Genomic DNA, 23,717 nt, shown 5'->3' with positions numbered 1-23,717 from the left:
GAACTCAGACTGTATACTCCAGGAATCATCCTATTGCATAAAGCAACAAAGAGCTTCTCCCAGTAAACAAGAATCAAGTGTATACCCAGCAACGTTGGCCACAGCTGGCTGCTACGCATAAGTGGCATCTATTGGCTTGTAGGTTGAATTGCACAGCCTAATAGAAAACCTGCTGACAGAGGTGCATAGCGCTATAGAACCAAAACCAAAAGACCCTACACACCATTCTCTACAATCACACTCCTAGGGAGGGGATTAGGGAAATGGAAAGATATATATATATATGGAAATATATATATATTATATATATGGAAATATATATATTATATTTTAATATATATATTAAAGAAATAAAAAGAAAAAATCCTACCTGCATGAAAATATTTACAAAATTTAGAGTCGCCAGCATCTCCAGATGAGAAGAAACTAATCCTACTGAAACTATTACAAAATATCAAAGTGGAAAGACTCCTCCCAAACTAATTCCACAAAGCCAACATCACCCTGATACCAAAACCTTGCAAAGACACAATGAAAAAAGAAAACAACAGGCCAATATCCTTGATGAACATAAATACTAAAATCCTCAACAAAATACTAGCAAACTGAATCCAGCAGCACATCAAAAAGTTAATTCACCATGATCAAGTAAGGCTTTATACCTGGGATGCAAGTTTGGTTCAACATATACAAATCAATAAAGTAATTTACCACATAAGTTGAATTAAAAACAAAAACATTATGATCATCTCAATAGATATGGAAAAACCTTTTGATAAAATCCAACATCACTTCATGATAAAAATGTTCAAGAAACTGGGCATAAAATGAATATACCTCAAAATAATGAGAGCCATTTATGACAGACCCACAGCCAGCATCATACTGAATGAGCGAAACTGGAAGCATTCCCCTTTAGAAATGGAAGAAGATGAGCATGCCCGTTCTGACTACTATTCAACATAGTATTGGAAGTCCTTGCCATAGCAATCAGGTGAGAGAAAGAAATAAAAGGCATCCAAACAGGAAGATGTCAAAAAGAAGTCATTGTCCCTTTGCTGACAATATGATTGTATACCTAGAAAACCCTAAAGACCCTACCAAAAGGCTTCTAGAACTCATAAGCAGTAAAATTTCACGGTACAAAATTAATGTACAAAATTCAGCAGCAATTCTGTATACCAAGAATGTTCACGCTGAAAGCCCAATCAAGAATGCAGTTCCATTTCCAATAGTCACAAAATAATAAAGTATCTAAGAATGCCTCTAACCAGGAGGTGAAAGATCTCTACAGGGAGAACTACAAAACACTGCTGAAAGAAATCATAGATGACACAGACAAATGGAAAAATATTCTGTGCTCATGGATTGAAAGAATCAATGTCGATTAAATGGCCGTATGGCTCAAAGCAATCTACATATTCAACGCTATTTCTATAAAGTTACCAATGTCATTTTTTACAGAACTAGAAAAAGAACTATTTTAAAATTCATACAGAACCAAAGAAGAACTGAAACAGTCTAAGCAATTCTAACCAAAAAGAACAAAGCTGGAGGCATCATTGTACCTGTCTTTATACTACATGGCTACAGTAACTAAAACAGCATGGTCCTGGTACAAAAATGGATATATAGATCAATGGAACAGAATGGAGAACCTAGAAGTAAAACCTCACACCTGCATCCATCTCATTTTTGTCAAAGTCAACAAACATAAGCAATGGGGAAAGCATTCCCTATTCAGTAAATGGTGCTGAGACAGCTAGCTAGCCATAGGCAGAAGATTGAAATTGGACCCCTCCCTTTCACAGTATACAAAAATTAACTTAAAATAGACTAATGATTTAAATGTAAGACCTCAAACTATAAGAATCCTGAAAGAGAACCTAGGAAACACCATTCTGGGTATCAGTCTTGGGAGAGAATTTGTGACTAAGTCCTGAAAAGCAATTACAACAAAACAAAACATTGACAAGTGGGATTTAATTAAACTAAAAGTCTTTTGGACAGCAAAAGAAACTATCAACAGAGTAAACAGGCAACCTACAGAATGGGAGAAAATATTCACAAACTATGCATCTGACAAAAGCCTAACATCCCGAATCTATAAGGAACTTAAAAAAATTTACAAGCTTAAAACAACCCTATTAAGAAGTGGGCAAAAGACATAAACACTTTTCAAAAGAAAACATACACATGGCCAACAAGCATGTGAAAAAATGTTCAACATCACTAATCATTAGAGAAATGCAAATGAAAACCACAATGAGATAGCATCTCATACCAGTCAGAATGGCTATTACTAAAAAGCCAAAAACAACAGATGCTGACAACTCTGCAGAGAAAAGAGAATTGTTATACACTGTTGGTGGGAATGTAAATTAGTTTAGCCACTATGGAAAGCAGTTTTGAGATTTGTCTAATAACTGAGAGCTGAACTAGCATTCAACCCAGCAATCCTGTTACTGGATATATATCCAAAAGAAAATAAATCATTCTACCAAAAAGACAATGCACTCATTTGTTCATCACAGCATTATTCGCAATAGCAAAGACATAGAATCAATCTAGGTGTCCATCAGTGGTGGATTGGATAAAGAAAATGTGGTGCATATACACCATGAAATACTATACTGCCATAAAAAAGAATGAAATCAAATTATCTGCAGCAACATGGATGCAACTGGAAGCCATTATCCTAAGTGGGTTAGCACAGGAACAGAAAACCAAATATTTCATGTTCTCACTTATAAGTGGGAGCTAAACAATGGGTACTCATGGACATAAAGATGGCATCAATAGACACTAGGGATTACTATAGGGAGGAGAGAGGGAGGGGGCCAAAGGTTAAAAAACTAACCATTATGTACTATGCTCAATACCTGGGTGACAGAAGCAATCATACCCCAAACCTCAGCATTACACCATATACCTGTATAACAAACCTGCATATGCATTCCCTGAATCTAAAATGAAAGTCAAAATTATAAAAAAGAAAGAAAGAATCCAAACAGATTGGGGACAGAGGGAAGGCTAATTAAAAGTTTTATTTTGGAACATCTTTACTTTCTTATCATTCTGTTACAGTAGGTAGCCTCTCAGGTATGAGCAGGGCAAAAAAGGGCTCTCCCCTCCTGCCCACGCCCTCCCCGCCCCTCCCGCAACACACCAGGAGTATTGGGTGACCATCAGGTGATGGTCAAGCAGTTGTTAACTGTTTATCTAAAGTAATAACTGCTCACAGCCAGTGCCAGAGAAAGGCAGTCTCCTAATAGAAAACACCTTAAACTGATCAGCAGCTTCCCGATAAAATCTCAGGAGTGGGGAGAAGTAATGCAGTATCTTGGAAGTATGCCAGCGTATAAAAACCCAAGTCCATAAGTCAAGCTGCGCACTTGGTTTCTCAAGTCACCCGCTTGGCCTTTATCCAAGTTGTACTTTTCTTCTTTTCTTTCCTTCCTTTCCTTACTGTCCTAAAGCTTTTTAATAAAACTTTCACTCCTGTTCTGAAATTTGCCTTGGTCTGTCCTTCTGCCTTATGCTTCTCAGTCAAATTATTTTGTCAGAGGAGGCAAGAATTGAAGTTGCTGCGGACCAGTACAGATTTGCCACCAGTAACTTGGATACCTTCCACTAATAACAGTTCTTTTACTTTTCAAATCATTTCTGAGGATCCTCTGTACCAGGCATCATTTTCACTGCTTGTACTGTATCAGATCTCTTCCATCTTGAAGCTCCTGTGGATGCCTCCTTTATCCCTTCCAGCTCTATGTCTGATCATACAAATGTGTCCCTTTTCTTCCGTAGCCTTTCTGCTTTGGCATTTTAATTTACTGTTGTGAATGTATTTCCTTGTTTGTGGTATATCAACTTCTCAATGGGTACATTTTAGTTTTATCTATCATGCTTCTCCCATTCTGCATAGGATTCTGCAGGCCCAGACCTCCCTTCCTTACTCTCAATGCCAGGATGGGAGTCTAGGAAGGACAGATTTGGGAAATTTGTACATTTGGCAAGGAGCTCAGGGCAAGGTTAAGTCTAAAGCTGTTTAGTTAAGAGTTAAGCACTTAAAGGAGATGATCAAAGGAGAAAGTGTAGAGGAAAAGATTATTTCTTATCAAATAGTCATGTTTAAGGAATATGAGAAAAAATAGGTGAACAGGAAGCTAGAGAAAGTTATTAAAAGAACATTTCAAGGAAGGGCTGTCTACAATGTTTTTTAGTATAAAAAGTTAGTATTTACCATCTCTGTGGGTTGGCATTGAAACAAAACACAAGAGGATTATTTCTCTATTCCCTCAAGGTCAATTGAAATGAGGACATCACACTGTTCTCATTGAGGCGCTGAGCATATTTTGTGTCTCCCATTTAAGATCAGTGATTGCAACTATAATCCAGCCCAATAGAGTCCTTAGAGTCAAAAGGACTGCAAGTAAGCACTTTGGTGGAGTTTCATGGACAACTTTGCTGTGCTTCTGCAACCTTCAGTCGATTTGGGACATGCCAGGATTAGAATCACTGAGGCACATCGGACTGAGTGGATTTTATGATGAGTACAGCTTGAATACTATAGTGAGAACATTAATCACTCTTCGCATGAGACTCCAATTTTCAGAAATGGAAGGTAGAAAATGAGGTTATTATGAGGATGAAGGAGACCTGCTTTTATTTTTTTCAGCAAGAGAAACTCATGCTGGATTTAAGGAAGAACTTCAATGCATGAGTAGTTGGATATTATTTACATTGAAAGAGAGCATCTCTTTGAAGGGAATATTTAAAATATATTTCAAAGTTATTTTTAAGAGATTCAGAATCTGTTTAGTAATACATGGGTCAACTGTTCTTTCTGCCTTTTTTTCCTTCATTTTTTCCTATGTTTAGTTCACGATGCTATGTTTTTCAACTTTGCTTGAAGTTTTATTTTGGCTTCTCGGGTTCATTTTTATTTGTTACAGAATTAAATCATAAATGATTATTTTATTTTAGCTTGTACGTTTTTTGAAGATTTGTTCTATAATTTTCTGACAGATTTCTCAGCCTCTCTATTAAGGAAACTAAGAGTATTAGCACTAATAAAGCAGAATTTTTTTGCTTATTCTGAACATCAAAATTTACTACTTTGTATAGAATGAGTAATGAACTTCTGTTTGTTCTCTTTAGAGGTGAATAAAGGCATTTACTTTAGCTACCCATGTCGACGTCACAGCTGTGCCGTAGTAAACATCCCAGCACCTTGTGTCAACAAAATGATTTCACACATCCAAGATGTGGAGTCCAAAATACAGGAGCATTTGAAAAGGGTAAGAGACTAATTTAAAATGCTGATATTTTGGTAAGCTTTATCGACCCTCTAAGGATTGGTTATTTAAAGAACCCAGGAAACTCTGGACTTTTTAAATGATAATTGGAATGCTTTTTAAGAATCTTTGCTCAGTTGCATAATTTACTAGTCTAGACATGTTTTTGATAGTCTCACTCCAGAAGGGTGAAACGACCTTATTAAATCGATGTTTTTTTCCCTACCTGTTTGTTCTTTATCCAGAGGCAATCATGCTAAGTAGTAATTTCCATAAGCCAACTTCACTAGTAAATTAAGTAGTATTTACATACTTTTTGGGACACTAAACTGATTAGATGATTACATTGGTGTATAAAAGGACAGTGTGCCCTTTTTAATGAGTTGTTTTATTCTAAAGAAATGCTTAATAGTTCTATTGAAAAGGAATATAATGATTCTATGTCTTTTTAACCTGTTAAAAGTTTGCCTTTATTATTCTGAAGGGAGTTCAATCTTGAAAGGCAATTATTTTCAAAGGATGATTTAAGAATGACAAAAAATACCACTTCTCATACCTTTTATTAAGATTATATTTCTGAACAACTAATGCAGAATTAGACTGCTCAAATGGGAGATCAATTTTCCAGAGACCTGTGCTATTTTTTTTTTCTCTCCACTGTTAATGGATCTGGCTCAGCAAACATTTTGATGGGCCACTTACAATTCTCAGTCTAGGATGTCACCTCTTTTGTTAGAGATCATTAGAGTACAGTCTTCAAGATTGCAGGCTTTAGAGTGACCTTAGATGGGAATGAAGAGATAGTGATACTATATTAGAACAAGTACCAGCAAATGATATGCACTCAATATATATTTGTCACTGTTGCTTCTATATTATTTATATCATTCTATATCAGCATTGTGTTACCTTTGTTGTTTCTATATTTCTCCAAATCAGATTACCCCTTCAGGAAATGCTTTATAGGTCACAGGACTGATGGTGTCCTGGGCTTTGAAGACTATGGCAAGGAAATAAAGAGCAGAAATTAATATTTATTGCTATGATATGCTATATACTTCCTATGAGTTTTAATTAACAATTACCCATGTTGTTAAAAATGATAAAAATCATAGGCATTTTAATAAATAATTATAACAACTACCACTTATTAAAATGGTATAATGGTATTTTAATAAATAATTAATACAGGTACTTTAATAAATAATTATAACAGCTACCATTGATTAAAAAACTAATATAAGTCAGACATTATGTTTTACTACATCATTGCTCTTAGACCTTACAAAACTATTGAATGGTTATTGTTATACCTAATTGATAGATAGGGAAATAGTAGTTTAAAACAATTCAGCAACTTGTTCAAGCTCACAAGGCAGAATTGGGATTCACACACCCTCTGTCTGTTTTCAAAGCCCATATTCTTTCCTGAATCCGACTTGGTGCTCTGAACAGTTGATAAACCGTTAGATACTATGGATAATAGGCAGGTAAAATATTACCTTAGATAAAATAGTTTACAAAATAAGCCAAGATATTTATATCTTATCTTTAAAAAAACTGAAAAAAAGAGCTATTCTCATGTAAATATATTGAAAAACCTCAAAAAAGGAGAAGCACCAGAGCTGACTTCTTTACTCTTGTTTTCTGGGGCCTAGATTAGTGCCAGATAAATAGTAGGCACTCAATAACTGTCTGTTGAATAAAAAAGTAAATGAAGATCTAAAACAGAACCTTTCTATTCTGCATACATCTGAGGCACCTATCCACTCCATATGGTAATGGTGATTTATGTACCTAACCTCTCCTATTTTCTAGGCATTTAATAAATATTTATTGTTTTGCCCTTTATAGAAATTCTACTGTACAGATGAGAATTCTAGGGCATAGAGAAGTCAAATACCTTATATGTACACATCACACAGGTAGTGAGCACTACAGTTGGAATTTGTACTTAGTTCCATCTGACTCCAAAGTCCATTCAACCTCTGTTTTATATCCTTGGAGAGAACTTAATTCTTATTTCAGAGAATATTAGTTGGTATTTTGAGAAGAAACACACAATAACAATGATAGAAAAGTACACTTCAAGACAAAAATTTCAATAATGATAATTCTTTGTTTATAAATAAATAAATACGAGTTTTATCTGAAAGGAGATTCATTATGAAATAAACGCTAATGACAAACTTTCTGTTAATTTTCAAGGTTATTTTGTAGATTTTCTATTTTCTATATTTAAAAATTATCTTATTTTGTTTTATTATTGACTGTGCAGTTAGATTTGCTAGTGTTGAACTGGTAAATAGAACATAAGTAGTATGTTTGGTGCAATGATGAGGACTCTCCATTAGATATTTAGTTCAAATCTATGCAGTATTTGAACTAATATTTTAAGAATGAACTGGTGGCCAGCTATCTTTATGAAAGATGAAAAAATTTTTTCTGACTAACCTATCACAATAAGAAAAAAATCTTCCCATTATCACATGGAAAAAATGATAATATTACCAAAAAATGTTGGTAATATTAGACAACCTTACATTGACATAGGAACTTAAATTTCCTCAAAAACAAAATTAAGCAGGCACAACTGGAAAGAACTCTTTAAAAGATAGCTTCTGATATTTTGAAATCAAAGCTAATAGCATCTAATTTTTCCAAATAAGTAAATAAAGATCATAATTCAGAATTAACCTAAGCATAAGTCCTCACGTCACATAAAATGAGTTATGTGTGTAAGAAATATTTAAAATGGCAATCCTCCATCTATTCATGAGTTCAATTGTTTGGATTTTTAGATCCCACAAGAAAGTGAGAACATGTGATGCTTGTCTTTCTGTGCCTGCTTGTTTCACATTGCATGCCTGGATCAAAACATCACACGTTCCCCATAAATATGTACACCTACTATGTACCCACAAAAATTACAAATGGAGAAAAATTTTAAAATATTTAAAATGAATAATTACCTGCAGAAAATACTAAATATGAATGTGCGCTGGGTGCATTTTTCCTCCAGAATGCCTGAGGGAAATGCAATGCAGAAAAGGGATATTTCTTCTCAACATTTTTGCCACTTAACATTTTACCCAGTAAAGTTGTCAACTGACTGTAACTTTGAGAGGAAGTGGAACATTTTTCTGTCTGTAAATGTATCTGTATATACATATATGTGAATATATATTCATTCATCACCTACAGTCCCAGGCCCGTCTGATAACGTATCTGGTGCTGGGAGAACAACAGGACCACCCTTTCACCAGTTTCCAGGGGTTAGGCAGAGGGCAAAGCAAGGCAGAGGAACAATGCTTGGTGATGATCAGCTGGAGCCTTCACCCCAATTACATATAATATGTAGTCATCTGTGATTATCGTAATGGTTATACAACTCTGTAAATACATTAAAAACCACGGATTTGTATACATTGGTGAACTCTAAGCTATGTAAATTATCTCACTAAAGCTATTATTATATCTGTATATATACATCTGCATCATGAATTGCACAAAATTCTTATTTTGAGTTGTAGATCATCTGAATTCCTTTGGGTTTTAATGTTAGAGGTCAAAGCAAGCAACTGGTTTAATTATCTCTCTAAATTACCCATATCTCATGTCTTATGACTCTAATTGTTACAAAAGTTTGGTGCAATGATGAGGAAGGACAGGCTGGCCAATGAAGGGCCCAGCAACAAGCAAAAGAGAAAGGGGTATTTGCCAAGTGTAAGTTTATTTAAACCCCTCCTGCTGAGGTCTCACTATGCTGGCCCTGCTCGTCTTGAACTGCTGGCCTCAAACAATCCTCCCTCCTCAGCCTCCCAAAAGGTTAGGATTACAGGCATGAGCCACCACGTGAGGCCCATTAGATAAAATTCTATAAGTAATTATAAAGCTTACATCTACCCTGGGTATAACGTACACTGAATGAGTAAAAGATCAGTCTTTTACAATTTTCTGTCCGCAGTGATTTCCAATGTAGTCAGAACACTCTGGACGCCTGTGGTTAGCAGCAATGCATCTGCCACGGACTTTTCTATCCACTCCAGTTTAAGTGCAATTTGAATCTCCACTGAAAAACTCTTCAGAGTGGAGTTACTATGAGAATTTTCCCCATATTTTGTTTTTGCAAAGAATCTGGAAACATCACACAATGATAAAAATAATCACCTGAATATCTTCTCATACAAATAAAAGACTCTTGTTTTATTTTTTTCCTCTACCTTATTCTCTTAGACTGCCTAGACTGTAAATAGTTTTATTTAATTTAGAGTGAGCACTACAGAATTAAAATTTTCCTCTTCATTTAATCAATATCAGTCATTAGGATGCTACTGTAACTTAAAAGAATAACACAGAGAGAAAGCATTTAAAAAACATTCTTTAAAATGTTAACAATATATTGTACAAAATTAATAACATCAACTATGATAATAAAGCTAATATTTATAAAATGTTTACCAAATATAGACTTATTAAACACTTAATATGCATAATTTCATTGAATTCTTCTTAAAACCTTATTAGATAGAAACTGCCATTATTTCCAGTTACAGATGAGGAAAATGATTTCAGAGGCTGATTTCTCCTGAGATCCAATGTCAGTGGCAGAGCCAGCATCCAGACCAGGTGTATCCGAGCTCTAAGCACATCCGGTTCAGCACTGTGCCATGACATCGTGTCCTTGACAATGTGTCAGCTATTAAGACCAAAGACATGAATGTTAAAATGTTTGTCATTCTCATTGGAAAACTTGGCTCTTTTTATACCACTTCATATCTATTTTTTAACTCTGAAACCTAACATTTAACACCTGACTCTTTACTAAGTTTCTTATACTTTGAGTTCTCTCATTCTATTAGTTCTATTGTATTTAACTTGAAACTTATGAGCACTTCAAATGCTGATATATCTGGTTTCCTATTCTGTGGTTCCTATTTTCCTTTAGTTTCTTGCCTAATCAATTAATCTCTCTAAACATTCATCAATTGGAGTATTTGGTCCTTTACTTTTTATCCTGTCATCCTTCTAGTCTGACAAAATGCCAACCCCAAATATCTCTGATGGTCTGCCATCCCCAGTCCCACCCCTGGTCTGCTGAATGGTACTGGAGAACATTACACAAAATTTAAGATGTTACGTAACCATAGTCTCCACCCTCAGTTGTACATTGTATAGTGCTCTGAAATTATTGTTTGTCAATTGAAATTTTTCTAGTAGTCTGTGGTGGCTACTCCAATGTTTTTTTGTTCAAACCTCTAAATCTTCTACCTTACAGCTCATTTCTTTCTTTGCAAAAAAAAAAAAAAAAAAAAAAAAAAAAGGAGCGACAACAGAAATGCTTCAAACTGTTGTTATCTCACCTATGGACATCCCTGAACACAAATATTGTTCTTTTTGTCCCCCACCCACCTAGAGCTGTTCCCCTCACTGCATTGCATATTCTACCTTTGCAAGGATCTTGCTCCGTCAGTTGTGTCTTCTCTCAGCATTCCGTCTTTAAAAATCTCCTTTTTTTCTTAGCTCCTGTACACATTGAAGATACTGATGTATCTCCTATTTTTAAGAACATTTTAAAATTCTATACAGACCTTTAAATATCTCCCCTTGTCTTTCTTTCTCCATTCCACATAGCATCTGAAAGTTGCCTATATTTAGTATCTAATTCCACACCTCCCAATCACTCATTTATTCTTTGCAGTCTAGAATTTTTCCCCATTCTAATGAAAATATTTTGAGCAAAGTAACCATTTATCTTTTTTTCTTTTACCTGTTGGTACACATGCACATACGTACATATACACATGTACTCCAACATTTTGTGGCTAGAACACAAGCATTTATGTGGTTACCGTTCAGCAATTTGTTCTGGACTCAGCTGGGCAGTTTTGCTGGTTCTTGCCTGGGACCAATCATGTGGATACACACATCTGGTAGCACAACTGGGAATAATGATTAAAATGGTCTCACTCACATGATTGTTGGCTGTTAGAGCATATTTCAAGAGGACGAATCTCAACAGACAAGTGCTTAACAAAGCTTTGCCTGTGTCATGTATGCTGAAGTCCCGCTGACCAAAGCAAAGCACATAGTCAATCCCACTGTTAATGCAGGAGAGTACTAGAAAAGATGTGGATCCAGAAGACAAGATTCTATGGGGACAATTTAGGTAGCAATCTATCAGTCCATTGCCACATGATTAATACTGCTCCCCAAATGCAAACTACAATGACCTTTTCTTAAAACAGTTTTATATCTTTCTGGTATCATGAATATCCATAATTACATGTTCTGTAACAGATCTGATACAGATGAAGTTCCTTGTGTGCAACTTCTTTTGACCCATAGATCTATGAACTAAAGTGAAAAGTCAAATACTGCTCCTGCATACTTAGTATACACAGTGAAGAAGGGATAGAATAATCACAATAAACCCCTCATTCAAAAAGGGGAAGAATGAAGACATAGGGCTTTCACTGATCCATAAAATTCTGAATTTTATCAGCATATGGTGTCAGGTTCCCCAAATCTAGGACCAAGAAATGTTTTTTTATTAGAACCCAGTTCTGCTCATTGGGAATAATTTATTGGTCTGTGGTCCTCACTGGCTGTTTGATTTACTCTCAACTCTTGGCTCCAGAGGTACTTTCATTTCTGTAGAAAATGGATCTGAGTTCCTATCTCAGACTTCTTCCTGCTTCTTATAAGTTGAGAGCTCAGAAGCTTCTTTGCATTTTCAACTGTCTCTTGGTTTTTAGTCCAAGATGCCACAATTCTAATGAAAACTTTGAAGTTTCGTATGAATCTGATTTGGTTTACTTCCATGCCCCAAAAGCCCCAGCCATATTCTTTTGCTTTATTTGCTTTATTAAAACATACTTTCCTTGAATTAGATAATTATGTTTTATGTTCCTCTAATTTGTTTTTTTTAAATAAAAAATTTTTAGAACACTTTAGACCTACAGAACAATTGAGAAGATAGTGTAGGGAGTTCATGTATATTCTGGATCCAGTTTTTAAAAATATCTCATTAGTATGGTATCTTTGCTGTAATTAATGAACCAGTATTGACACATTTATAATTAAAATTTGTAATTTACTCAGACTTCCTAAGTGATTTTAAAAGTTGAGGTGCAATTCACATCGCATAAAATTAACCATTTTTAAGTGAGCAACTCTGTAACATTTAGTTTATGTAATGTGTAATCACTATATTTAGCTCCAAAGCATGTTCACTACTCCAGAATAAAACCCCATATCCATTAAGAATTTACTCCTAATTCTCTTCTTAACCCAAGTCTTGCAACTACCAATCTGCTTTCTTTTGAAATAAATTTTATTGCGTTTATTTGAGGTTTACAACATGCTGTTTTGGGATACATACAGACAGACACATATAGATGGTATAGTAGTACAATGGTTACTATAGTGAAGCTGGCTAACATATCTATGTTAGTCTCATATATTTCACATAGTGACATCCTTGTGACAAGAGCAACAAATACCTACTTATTTAACAAAAATCCCTAATATAATACAATTTTATTAACTTTAGTCCTCATGTTTTACATTAGATCTCTAGACGTGTTCATTTTCCATATCTGCTGCTTTGTGTCCTCTGACCTGCATCTCTGCATTTCCTCTTCCCGACTCCCACCTGTGGTAACCACTGTTTCATTCTCTACCTGTGTGTTTGAACTCCTTAAAAAAATATATTCCACATGTAAGTAAGGTCATGCAACATTTTTCTGTGTCTGCCTTATTTCCTTTAGTATAATGTCTTCCAGGTCCATTCATGTTGTGGCAAATAACAGGCTCTCCATTTTTTATAAGGCTGAATATTAGCTATATATATATATGTATATATATACATACAGACATACACACATAAACATATAGACACACATACACATGCATACATGCATGTATGTGCACATACACAGAGACACAAACACACTCCTACATTTTCTTTATTCACTTATTCATCGATGAACATTCAGGTTGTTTCCATATCTTGGCTATTGTGAATAATGCTGCAGTGAATATGGGTGTGAAGATATCTTTACGAGCTGGTGCTTTCATCTCCTTTGGGTATATACCTAAAAGATGAATTGCTGGGTCATGTGGTAGTCCTATTTTTAATTTCTTTAGGAACCTCCATACGGTTTTCTCTAATGGCTGTACCATTCTACCTTCACACCAACAGTTGTACTAGGGCTCCCTTTTCTCCATACCCTCACCAACATTTATCTCTTGTCTTTTTTATAGTAGTCATCCTTATGTGTGTGAGAAGAAATCTCATAGTGGTTTTAATTTGCATTTCCTTGATGATTAGTGATGTTGAGCACCTTTTTGCATACTGTTTTCCATTTATATATTTTTTGAAGATACATCATGTCCTTTGCCCATTTTTAAATCAGGTTATTTGGTTTTTGCTAATGAGTTTAAGAGTTTTTAATACATTTTTCATATTAACTCCTTATCAGATGTGTGGTTTCCAATTATTTTTTTCCTAGTATGTAACTGGACTTTTCATTTTTTTTTTAGTTTGATGCAGTTCCATTTCTGTATTTTTGTCTTTGAAGTCTGAATTTTTGGTGTGATTCCCAAAAGTTGTTGTCAAGACCAGTGTGAAGGAGCTTTTCCTCTATGTTCTTTTCTAGGAGTTTTATGGCTTCTGATCTTAAATTTAGGTCTTTTATCCATTTTGAATTGGTTTTTGTGTATTGTTTAAGATAAGAGCCAATTTCATTCTGTTGGTGATAGAAATTCAGTTTTCCCTGCATCATTTATTGAAGAGACTATTCTTTCCTCATTGTGTCCTTTTGATGCCTTTGTCAAAAATTAGTTGTCCGTCTGTGTTTTAACTTATTTCTGGACTCTCTATTCTATTCCATTGGTCTATGTTTTTGTTTTTATGCCAGGACCATACTGTTTTGATTATGATTGCTTTGTAATATAAGTTTAAATCAGGAAGTCTGATGCTTCCAACATTACCTTTTTTCCTCAGTATTGTTGGGACTTTTGGTGTTTTTTTATGGCTCCATATTAATTTTATATTCTTTTTCTATTTCTGTGAAAATAGTCATTGGAATTTTTATCGACATGGCATTAAATCTATATATTGCTTAGAGTACTATGATTATTTTAGCAATATTAATTCTTCCCGTTTGTAAACACATATTTATTCATTTATTTGCATCACGCTCAATTTCTTTCATTAATGTTTTATAGTTTTAGTGTGCAAATCTTTCAGCTACTTGATTAGACTTATTCCAAGGCATTTTATGCTGTTATAAATGGGATTGTTTTCTTAATTTCTTCTTCAGCTAGATCATTATTCATGTATAAAAATGCTACTAGTTTTTGTACATTGATTTTGTATCTTGCAACTGCTGAATTTATTAGTTCTAACAGGTTTTTTTGTGTAGCATTGAGGTTTTCTGCTTATAGGATCATGTCATCTGCAAATAGAGATAATTTTCCTTTTTTCATTTTCAATTTTGATAGCTATATCTATTCTGGATATTAGATATAAATAAAATCATACAATATGTGACCTGCATTTTTTTCACTTGACATAATGTGGGAGGTCGATCCACATTGTAGCATGTTTCAGTACTTTGTTTCTTTTTATAGCTGAATAATCTATTGTGTATATATACTACGATTGGTATCTGTCCATCTGTTGATAGTCATTTGGGTTGTTCCCCTTTGTCTATAGTACAGAGGGCTACTATGAACATGCATGTAGTATATATTATATAATTATATATTATATAAGGATTTGATTAAGTAGCTGTTTTCAGTTCTTTTGAGTATATACCTAGGAGTGGAACTGCTGTATCATGTGATGATTCTATATATAACTTATTGAGAAATCATCAAATTATTTTCCATAGCCCAACTGTTTTAAATTCCCACCAGCAATATAAATGTGTTCTAATTTCTTCACATCCTTACTAGCACTTGTTATCATCCATTTAAAAAAAATTTCTAACATAAGGTTAATTATTTTCTTATTTTTACAGTGGAAAATAGAAGGTTTCATGAATACTTTTTGTCTCAATAATAGCATTTAAATATTTAAATATTTGGTAATAATTTCCAATAAAAATATAGACTTAAATAAACAAGGTCAATGGAAATGTTAGATTTATCAAGCAGAAGTTTGTGGGCAATGTGGCTTAGAGCTGTAAGTAAATGAAGTGTTTCATTTCCCCCATAATGTAATAATATTTTAAACTACATCGAATCGGGCAGTTTTAGCTCTCCCTCCTCCTTTGTTTTCGTTTGCTATTTTGGTAAAATCAGAAATGAGAATTGTATGGAGTCTTGTAGTTAGTTTGATATAATTGATTATATTAGGTATTTTCATCGAAGCATCTACATACCACAAATGTTTATGACAAGTGAAATTCTAAGCTTAATTATAATCAGGAATTTTATTTAAAATAATGATTTAAAGTGACTTTGAGAAACTTCTAAAATTTGTCCAGATTTTTCAGATAGGCAGTTATGAATATAAGACTTCAAATGTTTCTCTGGAATTGTCGGCCTTCTCTGTGTTAACCACTTCAATATCCTGAATAAATAGTATTTAAATGCTAGATACCAGAAATTTTGCCTCCACACATCAGATCAAAGACTGACTAAAGTAATTTTTTATTATTTCTTTGTTACTTACTTCTAAACAAAGTTGCTAAGGTAATGTTTTGATATATTACCTTAAAACGTTTCTTCATATGAAATTGCACTCTGCTTCAAAAATTTGGAGTAATAATGTTTTATCTTTATAAAATAAATGATTTTCTATTGAGCTATAAAGATCAAGCTGAGACTATTAATTATTACTAACTTGTTGAGGACTTCAGAAGTTTTGGATAATTATATCACAATTCATTGAAGTGCCTCTTAACCAATTTTCCCCTGACTCTCTTGTGATACTTCAACTTCAAATGGCTTCTTAGAACTGTCATATAAATCAACATCATGTGGATTTCTGCATTATGCAGGACTGTGAATGCCAGTTTCCAAAATCAAGGAATAACATTTTCCTGATTATTAATTAGTTTAGAATCTTATTAACATGCTCACTGAATTTTTATTCCCTTCTCTGCAAAATGCCAATTTATCTTTTGCCACTTACTTTTGGGTTTACTTGTATTTTCTTATTGACTTTTAGGAACTTGTTACCTTTAGTAAGTTGTATATGTTGTAAACACTTTCTCTCAGTTTGTGACTTGTCTTTTTACTTTATTAATTTTAATGTAATTAAATTTATCACTTTACTTTTTCTTTTAAGTGATTTGTGTCTTGTTTAAGAAAAATTTCCATACCACAAAAATGCTATAACAGTTTTACTTTATAGCTACTAAAATTTTAATTTCTCTTTGGAGATTTGCTCAATAATGTGAAATTGATTTCTTTTTTGCATATGAATGGAATAGATAGCTAATTTTACTAAGGAAAATTAGTTTTTTCCACATTGATTTTATTTCAAATCCAGTCATTTCTTATAAATCAGCCATACCATATCCATCATACATCAAAGTTTCATGTATGATTTTACCTATTTCTGGCCTGTTCCATCCCACTAGTCAATTTTACCTCCCTATGCCAATATCTGCTTTCAGTCATTTACATGAGTCATAATATATTTTGATATCTCATATGGTACTTCTTTTTACCTTTTTAGAGTTCTTTGGGTATTCTTGATGCAGTGCTCTTCCATATAAATTTTAGAATAAGCTTGTCATATTATATGAAAAAATCGATTGGGATTTTAAACATAATTGCATTCCTCAGTTTTTTATTATGTACATGAATTTAGTCTTTTTCATTATTTGGTCAATGATGTACCACATATACAACAGTGGTCTCATGAGATTACAATATTGTATTTTTACTGTATCTTGTCTATATTTTGATATATTTAGATACACAAATACATTGTGCTATACTTGCCTACAGCATTCAGTATGGTAACACACTGTGCAGGTTTGTAGGCCAGGGGCAATAGACTATACCATATAGCCTAAGTGTGTAGTAGGCTATACCACTGAGGTTTGTATAAATATACTCTATGATGTTCGCACAATGACAGAATTGCCTAGCAATGAATTTCTGAGAATGTATCACTGTCATTAGTGACACATGACTATATATGTATATATTAATGTGAATGTGTGTGTGTATACACACACACACATGCATACACATATATATATATCATATAATTTTTTTGTTCAGATTTTGGTAGGATATGGGAACTAGAGAGAAGTAATCACGTATGCCAAATAAACATCTTGAATGAGAGATAATCTATGAAACCTGTAACATTCTGGTTTTGCATTTTTGATAATTTATGACTTGTACAACCCAAGGTACTCTTAGAATATATCTGTAGAAAATAACCCTGCCAATGACTTTATAGTCCAGAAAAGGCATAATATTATGGAAAGCTAAATATGTGAACTCAGGTATAATTTTGTATTCACCACTCTTTGGTAACACATTACAATTCAAGAGATGTCATGTACTTCTGACTGTTAGGAAAGTCTTTTGGGAATAAATAGCAGTTGAACTGTCCCTTGATGAATGTGTAAGATTTAGAATCACAGAGACAAGGTCAGAACAATTAGGTGGGGTTAAGAATAAAACAATATGAATAGATAGGAGATTTATGTACTTCTTGGGAAACAACTGTAAACCAATAAGTTTATGAGACAGGTCTTAATCAATTTAGAGGTTTATTTTGCCAAGGTTAAGAACCATGGTCCATGGCAGCCTCAGGAGGTCCCAGGAACATGTGCCCAAGGTGGTTTGGTTACAGCTTGATTTTATACATTTTAGGGGGGCAGAAGTTACAGGGAAAGACATAAATCAATACATGCAAGTTATACATTGGTTAGGCCTGGAAAGGTGGGACATCTAGAAATGGGGGCTTCCAGGTCATAGGTGAATTCAGGTTTCCTGATTGGTAATTGGTTGAAAGATATGACTTGCCTGAATTGTTGAATTCACCATTAAAAAAAAAAAGCCAAAGTTCTTGTCATGTAGATGAAGCCTCCAGGTAGCAGGCTTCAGAGAGAATAGGTGATGAATGTCTCTTATCAGACCTTGAAAGTGTCAGGCTCCCTAAAAAGGACCTAGTAAGGGAAAGAGATTCTCTACAGAATGCAAACTTCTGCCACAAGAGACGGTTTTGCAGGACTGTTTCTCAATATGTCAAAGAAGTATATTTTGGAGTGAAATACTTTGATTTCTTTCAAGGCCTGTTATCTGTCATGTGATGCTATATCAGAATCAGGTGGGAATTTGGTATATTATTGCTACAATGAGTCTTTTTTGTTTATCTTAAGATTTCTGTTTTAATTTTAATGCTGGTCTGTTGTGTCTAGATTACAAAGGCAGGAGGTTATAATGAGGCATGTCTAACCCCCTTTCCTATCATGTCCTTAACTAGTTTTTTAGGTTTCTTTGGGGTCCCCTTGGCCAAGAGTTGGGGGGACCTACTCAGTCAGTTGGGGGGCTTAGAATTTTATTTTTGGTTTATACAACCGAGAGTATAAGTACACAAAAATATAATGAAGTAGAGATATGTAAAGTAGAGAATTGACAAGTTTAAGTGACATTTATTCACTGTTTTTTAATATGTTTAAGATTTGATTTTTATTGAGATCTTTTGTTTTGACAGTTTGAAACTTCTTTTGAAGAATGGTAAGAAAATTTCATGCTTTTTAAAACTATTTTATTTTTAATGTCAAACTTTCAATCATCTGCTATAATCCAGTTTAACTTCAAAAGGAATAGAAAATCGAATGCAAGATTTTTCACAATAGATATTGCAATATATTTTTTAAAATATAAGAATGAGGACATCACTGATAATGGCAAACTAGAGATCTCCAGAGCTCCATCCCTCCACAAAAACAACTATAAAATTTGCAAAAACATTAGTCAGAATCGACTTTTACAGAAATCTGGAATCCAGTAAAAATTTAATAACCACTAGGGGAAAATTCAATGAAGAAGGAAGCTGCTTCATTGCATTAAGAGAGCACTGTGGCATTGTAATTTGCCTGCTCAGCATTCTCCAGCCTTCAGACTGGTGGCAGCTATGAAGAGAGCAGTGTACACCTATGGTGCAGATTCCTAGTGCCAGAGGGAATAATAGGAACATCATTCTCAAAGAATTGTATTTGAGTGGTCTGATAGCTCCCAGAGAGACTAGCATAAGGACTTTGCTTGACTTGGAGGAATCACAAGGCTGGGGCTACTTACAGGCAGTGTTTGCAAAAAGCATTTAAAGGCATATACTTGCCATAGCAGCCTGAGGCTATAGATAACAGCTAGGACAAGCATTAACCAGACGAAAATTCCTGTGAAAAAATAGGTTGGAAAAAGAGATAGATACATGAAGGAAAATCTCTCAATATACTGGAGATTTGATAGAACACAGAGGGCTGGAAAAATGTTCAAAAAAGACTTGAGAAGATCCTAATCTTACTTCTGGCTGACCTTTAGGATCTGCATAGGCAGGAATTGAAGACAGAGTCAGGGTTTAAACAGCCTGGGTAAGCCTCGAAGGATTACCCTAACACAGACCAAATCTGCCAAGATTGGAGAGTATTGTTTTTCTTTTTCCTTTCTTTTGTTGCCAGCCATTTGAAGTGAACTCACACAAAACACTAGCTCACCAGTAAGCTAAGGAAACAGATTTCAGTGATTACACATGACAAATAATACAGCCATTATGAAAGAGTGTTTGGAAGAGTCACTAAACAAACAATAACCCACTACAGACAGAAAAAGCAAATCCAATAGTGTAATCTGGTTTTTATTTCACATTAAAATATTCAAAATGTCCAGTTTTCAAAAAGTAAATATGAAGAATGCAAAGAAAAGAAAGCTTGGGTCATTCACAGTGAAAAAGGATAAATTAACATAAACTGTTCTCAAGGGAACCCAAAATTTGGACTTACTGGACAAAGATAAATCAATTGGCTTAAATATCTTCAAAGAGATAAAGGAAACCATGAACAAATAACTAAGTTAAAGCAGAAAAGTGATGTTTCAACAAATATAAAATCTCAATTAGAGAAATTATAAAAATTAACCAAATAGAAATTCTAGGCCGGGTGCGGTGGCTCATGTCTGTAATCCCAACACTTTGGGAGGCCGAGGCGGGTGGATCATGTCAGGGATTCAAGACCAGCCTGGCCAATATGGTGAAACCCCGTCTTTACTAAAAACAAATACAAAAATTAGCTGCGCATGGTGGCCTGCACTTGTAGTCCCAGCTACTCAGGAGGCTGAGGCAGGAGAATCACTTGAACCCGGGAAGTGGAGGTTGCAGTGAGCCAAGATCGTGCCACTGCATTCCAACCTGGGCGACAGAGTGAGACTCTGTCTGGAAAAAAAAAAAAAAAAAAATTCTGGAACTGAAAAATAAACTAACTGAAATTAAAAACTTCATTAGAAGGGTTCAGTAGCAGCTTTGAGCAGTCAGAATAATCAGTGAATTTGATGATAAGTTAATAGAGATTATCTAGTCTAAGAAACAAGAAAGACAAGAGAATAAAGAAAAATGAAAAGTGCCTAATAAGCCTAAGGGATACCATCAAGCATAATAGCAGTCAAAAAGTGAGAAGAAAGGGCTAGAGAATGAAAAAATATTTGAAGAAACAATGGCTAAGAAACTCTTCAATTTGATGAAAGACTTAAATCTATGCATCCATTAAACTCAATGAACTCCAAATAGAATCAAGTCAAACAGATCCACACCCATATACATTTTAGTTAACTTGTCAAATGCCTGGGACAAAGAGAATCTGGAAAGCAGCACAAGAGAAGCAACTTTTCATGTACCAGGGACCCTCAGTACGATTAACAGTGAATTTTTCATTAGGAATTGTGGAAGTCAGAATGCAGTGGGGTGACATATTTAAATGCCAGAAGAAAAAAAAGAAACTGTCAATGAAGAATTCCGAATCTAGCAAGAGTATCCTCAAAAATAAAGGAGAAATTAAGACATTCTCAGATAAACCAAAGGGGTGTATCACTAGCAGTCCAGTTCTATAAGAAATCCTATAAGTAGTCTTTCAGGCTGAAATGAAACGACACTAGAGAGTAACTGGAAGCCATATGATAAAATAATAAACAATAATAAAGGTAACTACAAAGGTAAGTATAAAATCCAGTATAAGTGTATTTTTGTTTTGTAATTCTTATTTGTTTCCCTATATGATTATAAGGTCAAATGGATAAAATTCATAATTATAAATTTATGCTAATGAACACAAAATGGATAACTATGTAATTTGTGAAATTGACACCATAAGAGAAAGAGCAGAGACATAAAGGAACAGAGTTCTTTATATATAAATAGATAGGTATACTATTGAAGCTACATTGATTTTAATTCAAGTTTTATAGAGTTAAGATATTAATTGTAATCCTCAGGATAAACACTAAGATTCTATTTTAGAAAATACAGGAAAACAAAGAGGGAAACTAAACAATATATAGAAAAAAATCAACTAGTTACAAATAAGGCAGTTATGGAGGAGTTCAGAAATAAATAATATAGAAAATGAATAGCAAAATGGCAAAAATAATCCCTCCTTATCAGTAATTAGTTCTTATATAAATGGATTAAACTCTCCAGTTGAAAGGTAGAGCATGGTAGAATGGATAAGAATAGATAATCCAACTATTCTGTCTATGAGAGTCTCACCTGAGATACAAAGACATAAGTAGCTTAAAAGTGGAAGGATGAAAAACCATATTCCATGCAAATAGTAAGTAAAAGAGAGCTGGAGTGACTATACCAATATCACACAAAATAGGCTTTAAATCAAAGCCTGTTACAGAAGACAAAAGACTTGATATACTGATAAAAGTGTCAGGATGAAAAACCATATTCCATGCAAATAGTAAGTAAAAGAGAGCTGGAGTGACTATACCAATATCACACAAAATAGGCTTTAAATCAAAGCCTGTTACAGAAGACAAAAGACTTGATACACTGATAAAAGTGTCATTCCACCAAGAAGATATATAAACTATAAATATAACACACCTAACAATATAACCTCAAAACAGACATATAAACTAACAGAATTGAAGGGAATAATAGACTGTTCTACAACAGGACTTTGAGAATTTAATGCCTCCACTTCCAATAATGGATAAAAGAACTAAGCAGAAGATCAATAAATAAATAGACTTGAATAACATGAACCAACAAGACCTAACCAGTTTATACAGAATACTCCACTTAACAACAGCAGAAAACACATTCTTCTCATGTGCACATGGACCATTCTTCAGGATAGATCATGTATTATGCCACAAAATAAATCTCAATGAAACTAAAAAGATCAAAATTATACATGGTATTTTTTTCTAACCCAATAGAATGAAACTGGAAATCAATAACAAATGGAAAACTGGAAATTTCATATATATGTAGAAATTAAACAAATCATGTTTTACAAACCAATGAGTCAAAGCAGTAATCACAGGGGAAATTAGAAAACACCTTGAGGTGAGTGAAAATGAAAACACAATGTATTTAAACTTACAAAATGCAGCAAAAGTAGTCCACAGAGGGAAATTTAGAGCTATAAATGCTTACATTTAAAAAGAGGAAATCAAATCCAGTAACCTAACTTTATACCTTAAGGAAGCAGGAGTATGCAAAACCCAAAGTTAGCAAAAGGAAGGAAATAAAGGTTAAAGTAGAAATAAATGAAATAGAGGCTAGAAAAACAGTACACAGAATCAATTAAAACAAAAGGTTTTTCTTTGAAAAGAGCAATGAAATTCACAAACCTTTAGCTAAACTAACCAAAAATAAAAAGAAGACTCAATTACAAATTAACTAAAATAATATAAAAACTGGGACACTACAACAGATTCTGCAGAAATAAAGAGGATTAAAAGAGGATACTAGGAACAAATGGGTATCAACAAACTAAATAACGAAGATGAAAGGGACTAATTCCTAAAAACACAGAAACTAATAAAACTGTCTCAGGAAGGGGTAGAAAACCTGAACAGAACTATGACAAATAAAGTGATTGAATCAATAATCAAAAACTTCCCCAACAAAAAAAATCTCAGGACCAGATGGCTCCACTCGTAAATTCTACTAAACATTGAAAGAAGAATTAACATCAGTCCTTCTCAAACTCTTCCAAAAAATAGAAAAGAAGAGAATAATTTCTAAGTCATCCTATGAGCCCAGCAATAACCTGATAGTGAAACCAGACAAAGACATCAGAAGCAAACTATAGAATATATGTTAATATACATGACAGGCCGGGCACAGTAGCTCACACCTGTAATCCAAGTACTTTGGGAGGCCAAGGCAGAGGATCACTTGAGCCCAGAAGTTTGAGACAAGCCTAG

At 34.0% G+C, this 23,717-nt stretch overlaps 1 protein-coding gene across 9 annotated transcripts in view; it reads left to right on the top strand.

The window, feature by feature from the left end:
• CCDC178 (coiled-coil domain containing 178) overlaps positions 1 to 23,717 on the top strand; it is a 503,110-nt gene that overhangs the window by 61,802 nt on the left and 417,591 nt on the right. For 8 of the 9 annotated variants that reach the window (XM_001160604.7, XM_024351001.3, XM_054671747.2 and 5 more), the window contains 2 exons: positions 5,161 to 5,300; positions 18,997 to 19,019. In XM_001160604.7, the coding sequence (XP_001160604.4) occupies positions 5,161 to 5,300; positions 18,997 to 19,019 (163 nt within the window). The remainder of the gene's footprint in view (positions 1 to 5,160; positions 5,301 to 18,996; positions 19,020 to 23,717) is intronic. The other variant, XM_063795580.1, reaches the window with a different exon arrangement.

The sequence above is a fragment of the Pan troglodytes genome, chromosome 17 (genome assembly GCF_028858775.2).
Source record: "Pan troglodytes isolate AG18354 chromosome 17, NHGRI_mPanTro3-v2.0_pri, whole genome shotgun sequence".
NCBI classification, from domain to species: domain Eukaryota; kingdom Metazoa; phylum Chordata; class Mammalia; order Primates; family Hominidae; genus Pan; species Pan troglodytes.
The sequence above is the reverse complement of the archived record's forward strand: the minus strand, read 5'-3'. Positions and strand labels throughout refer to the sequence as shown.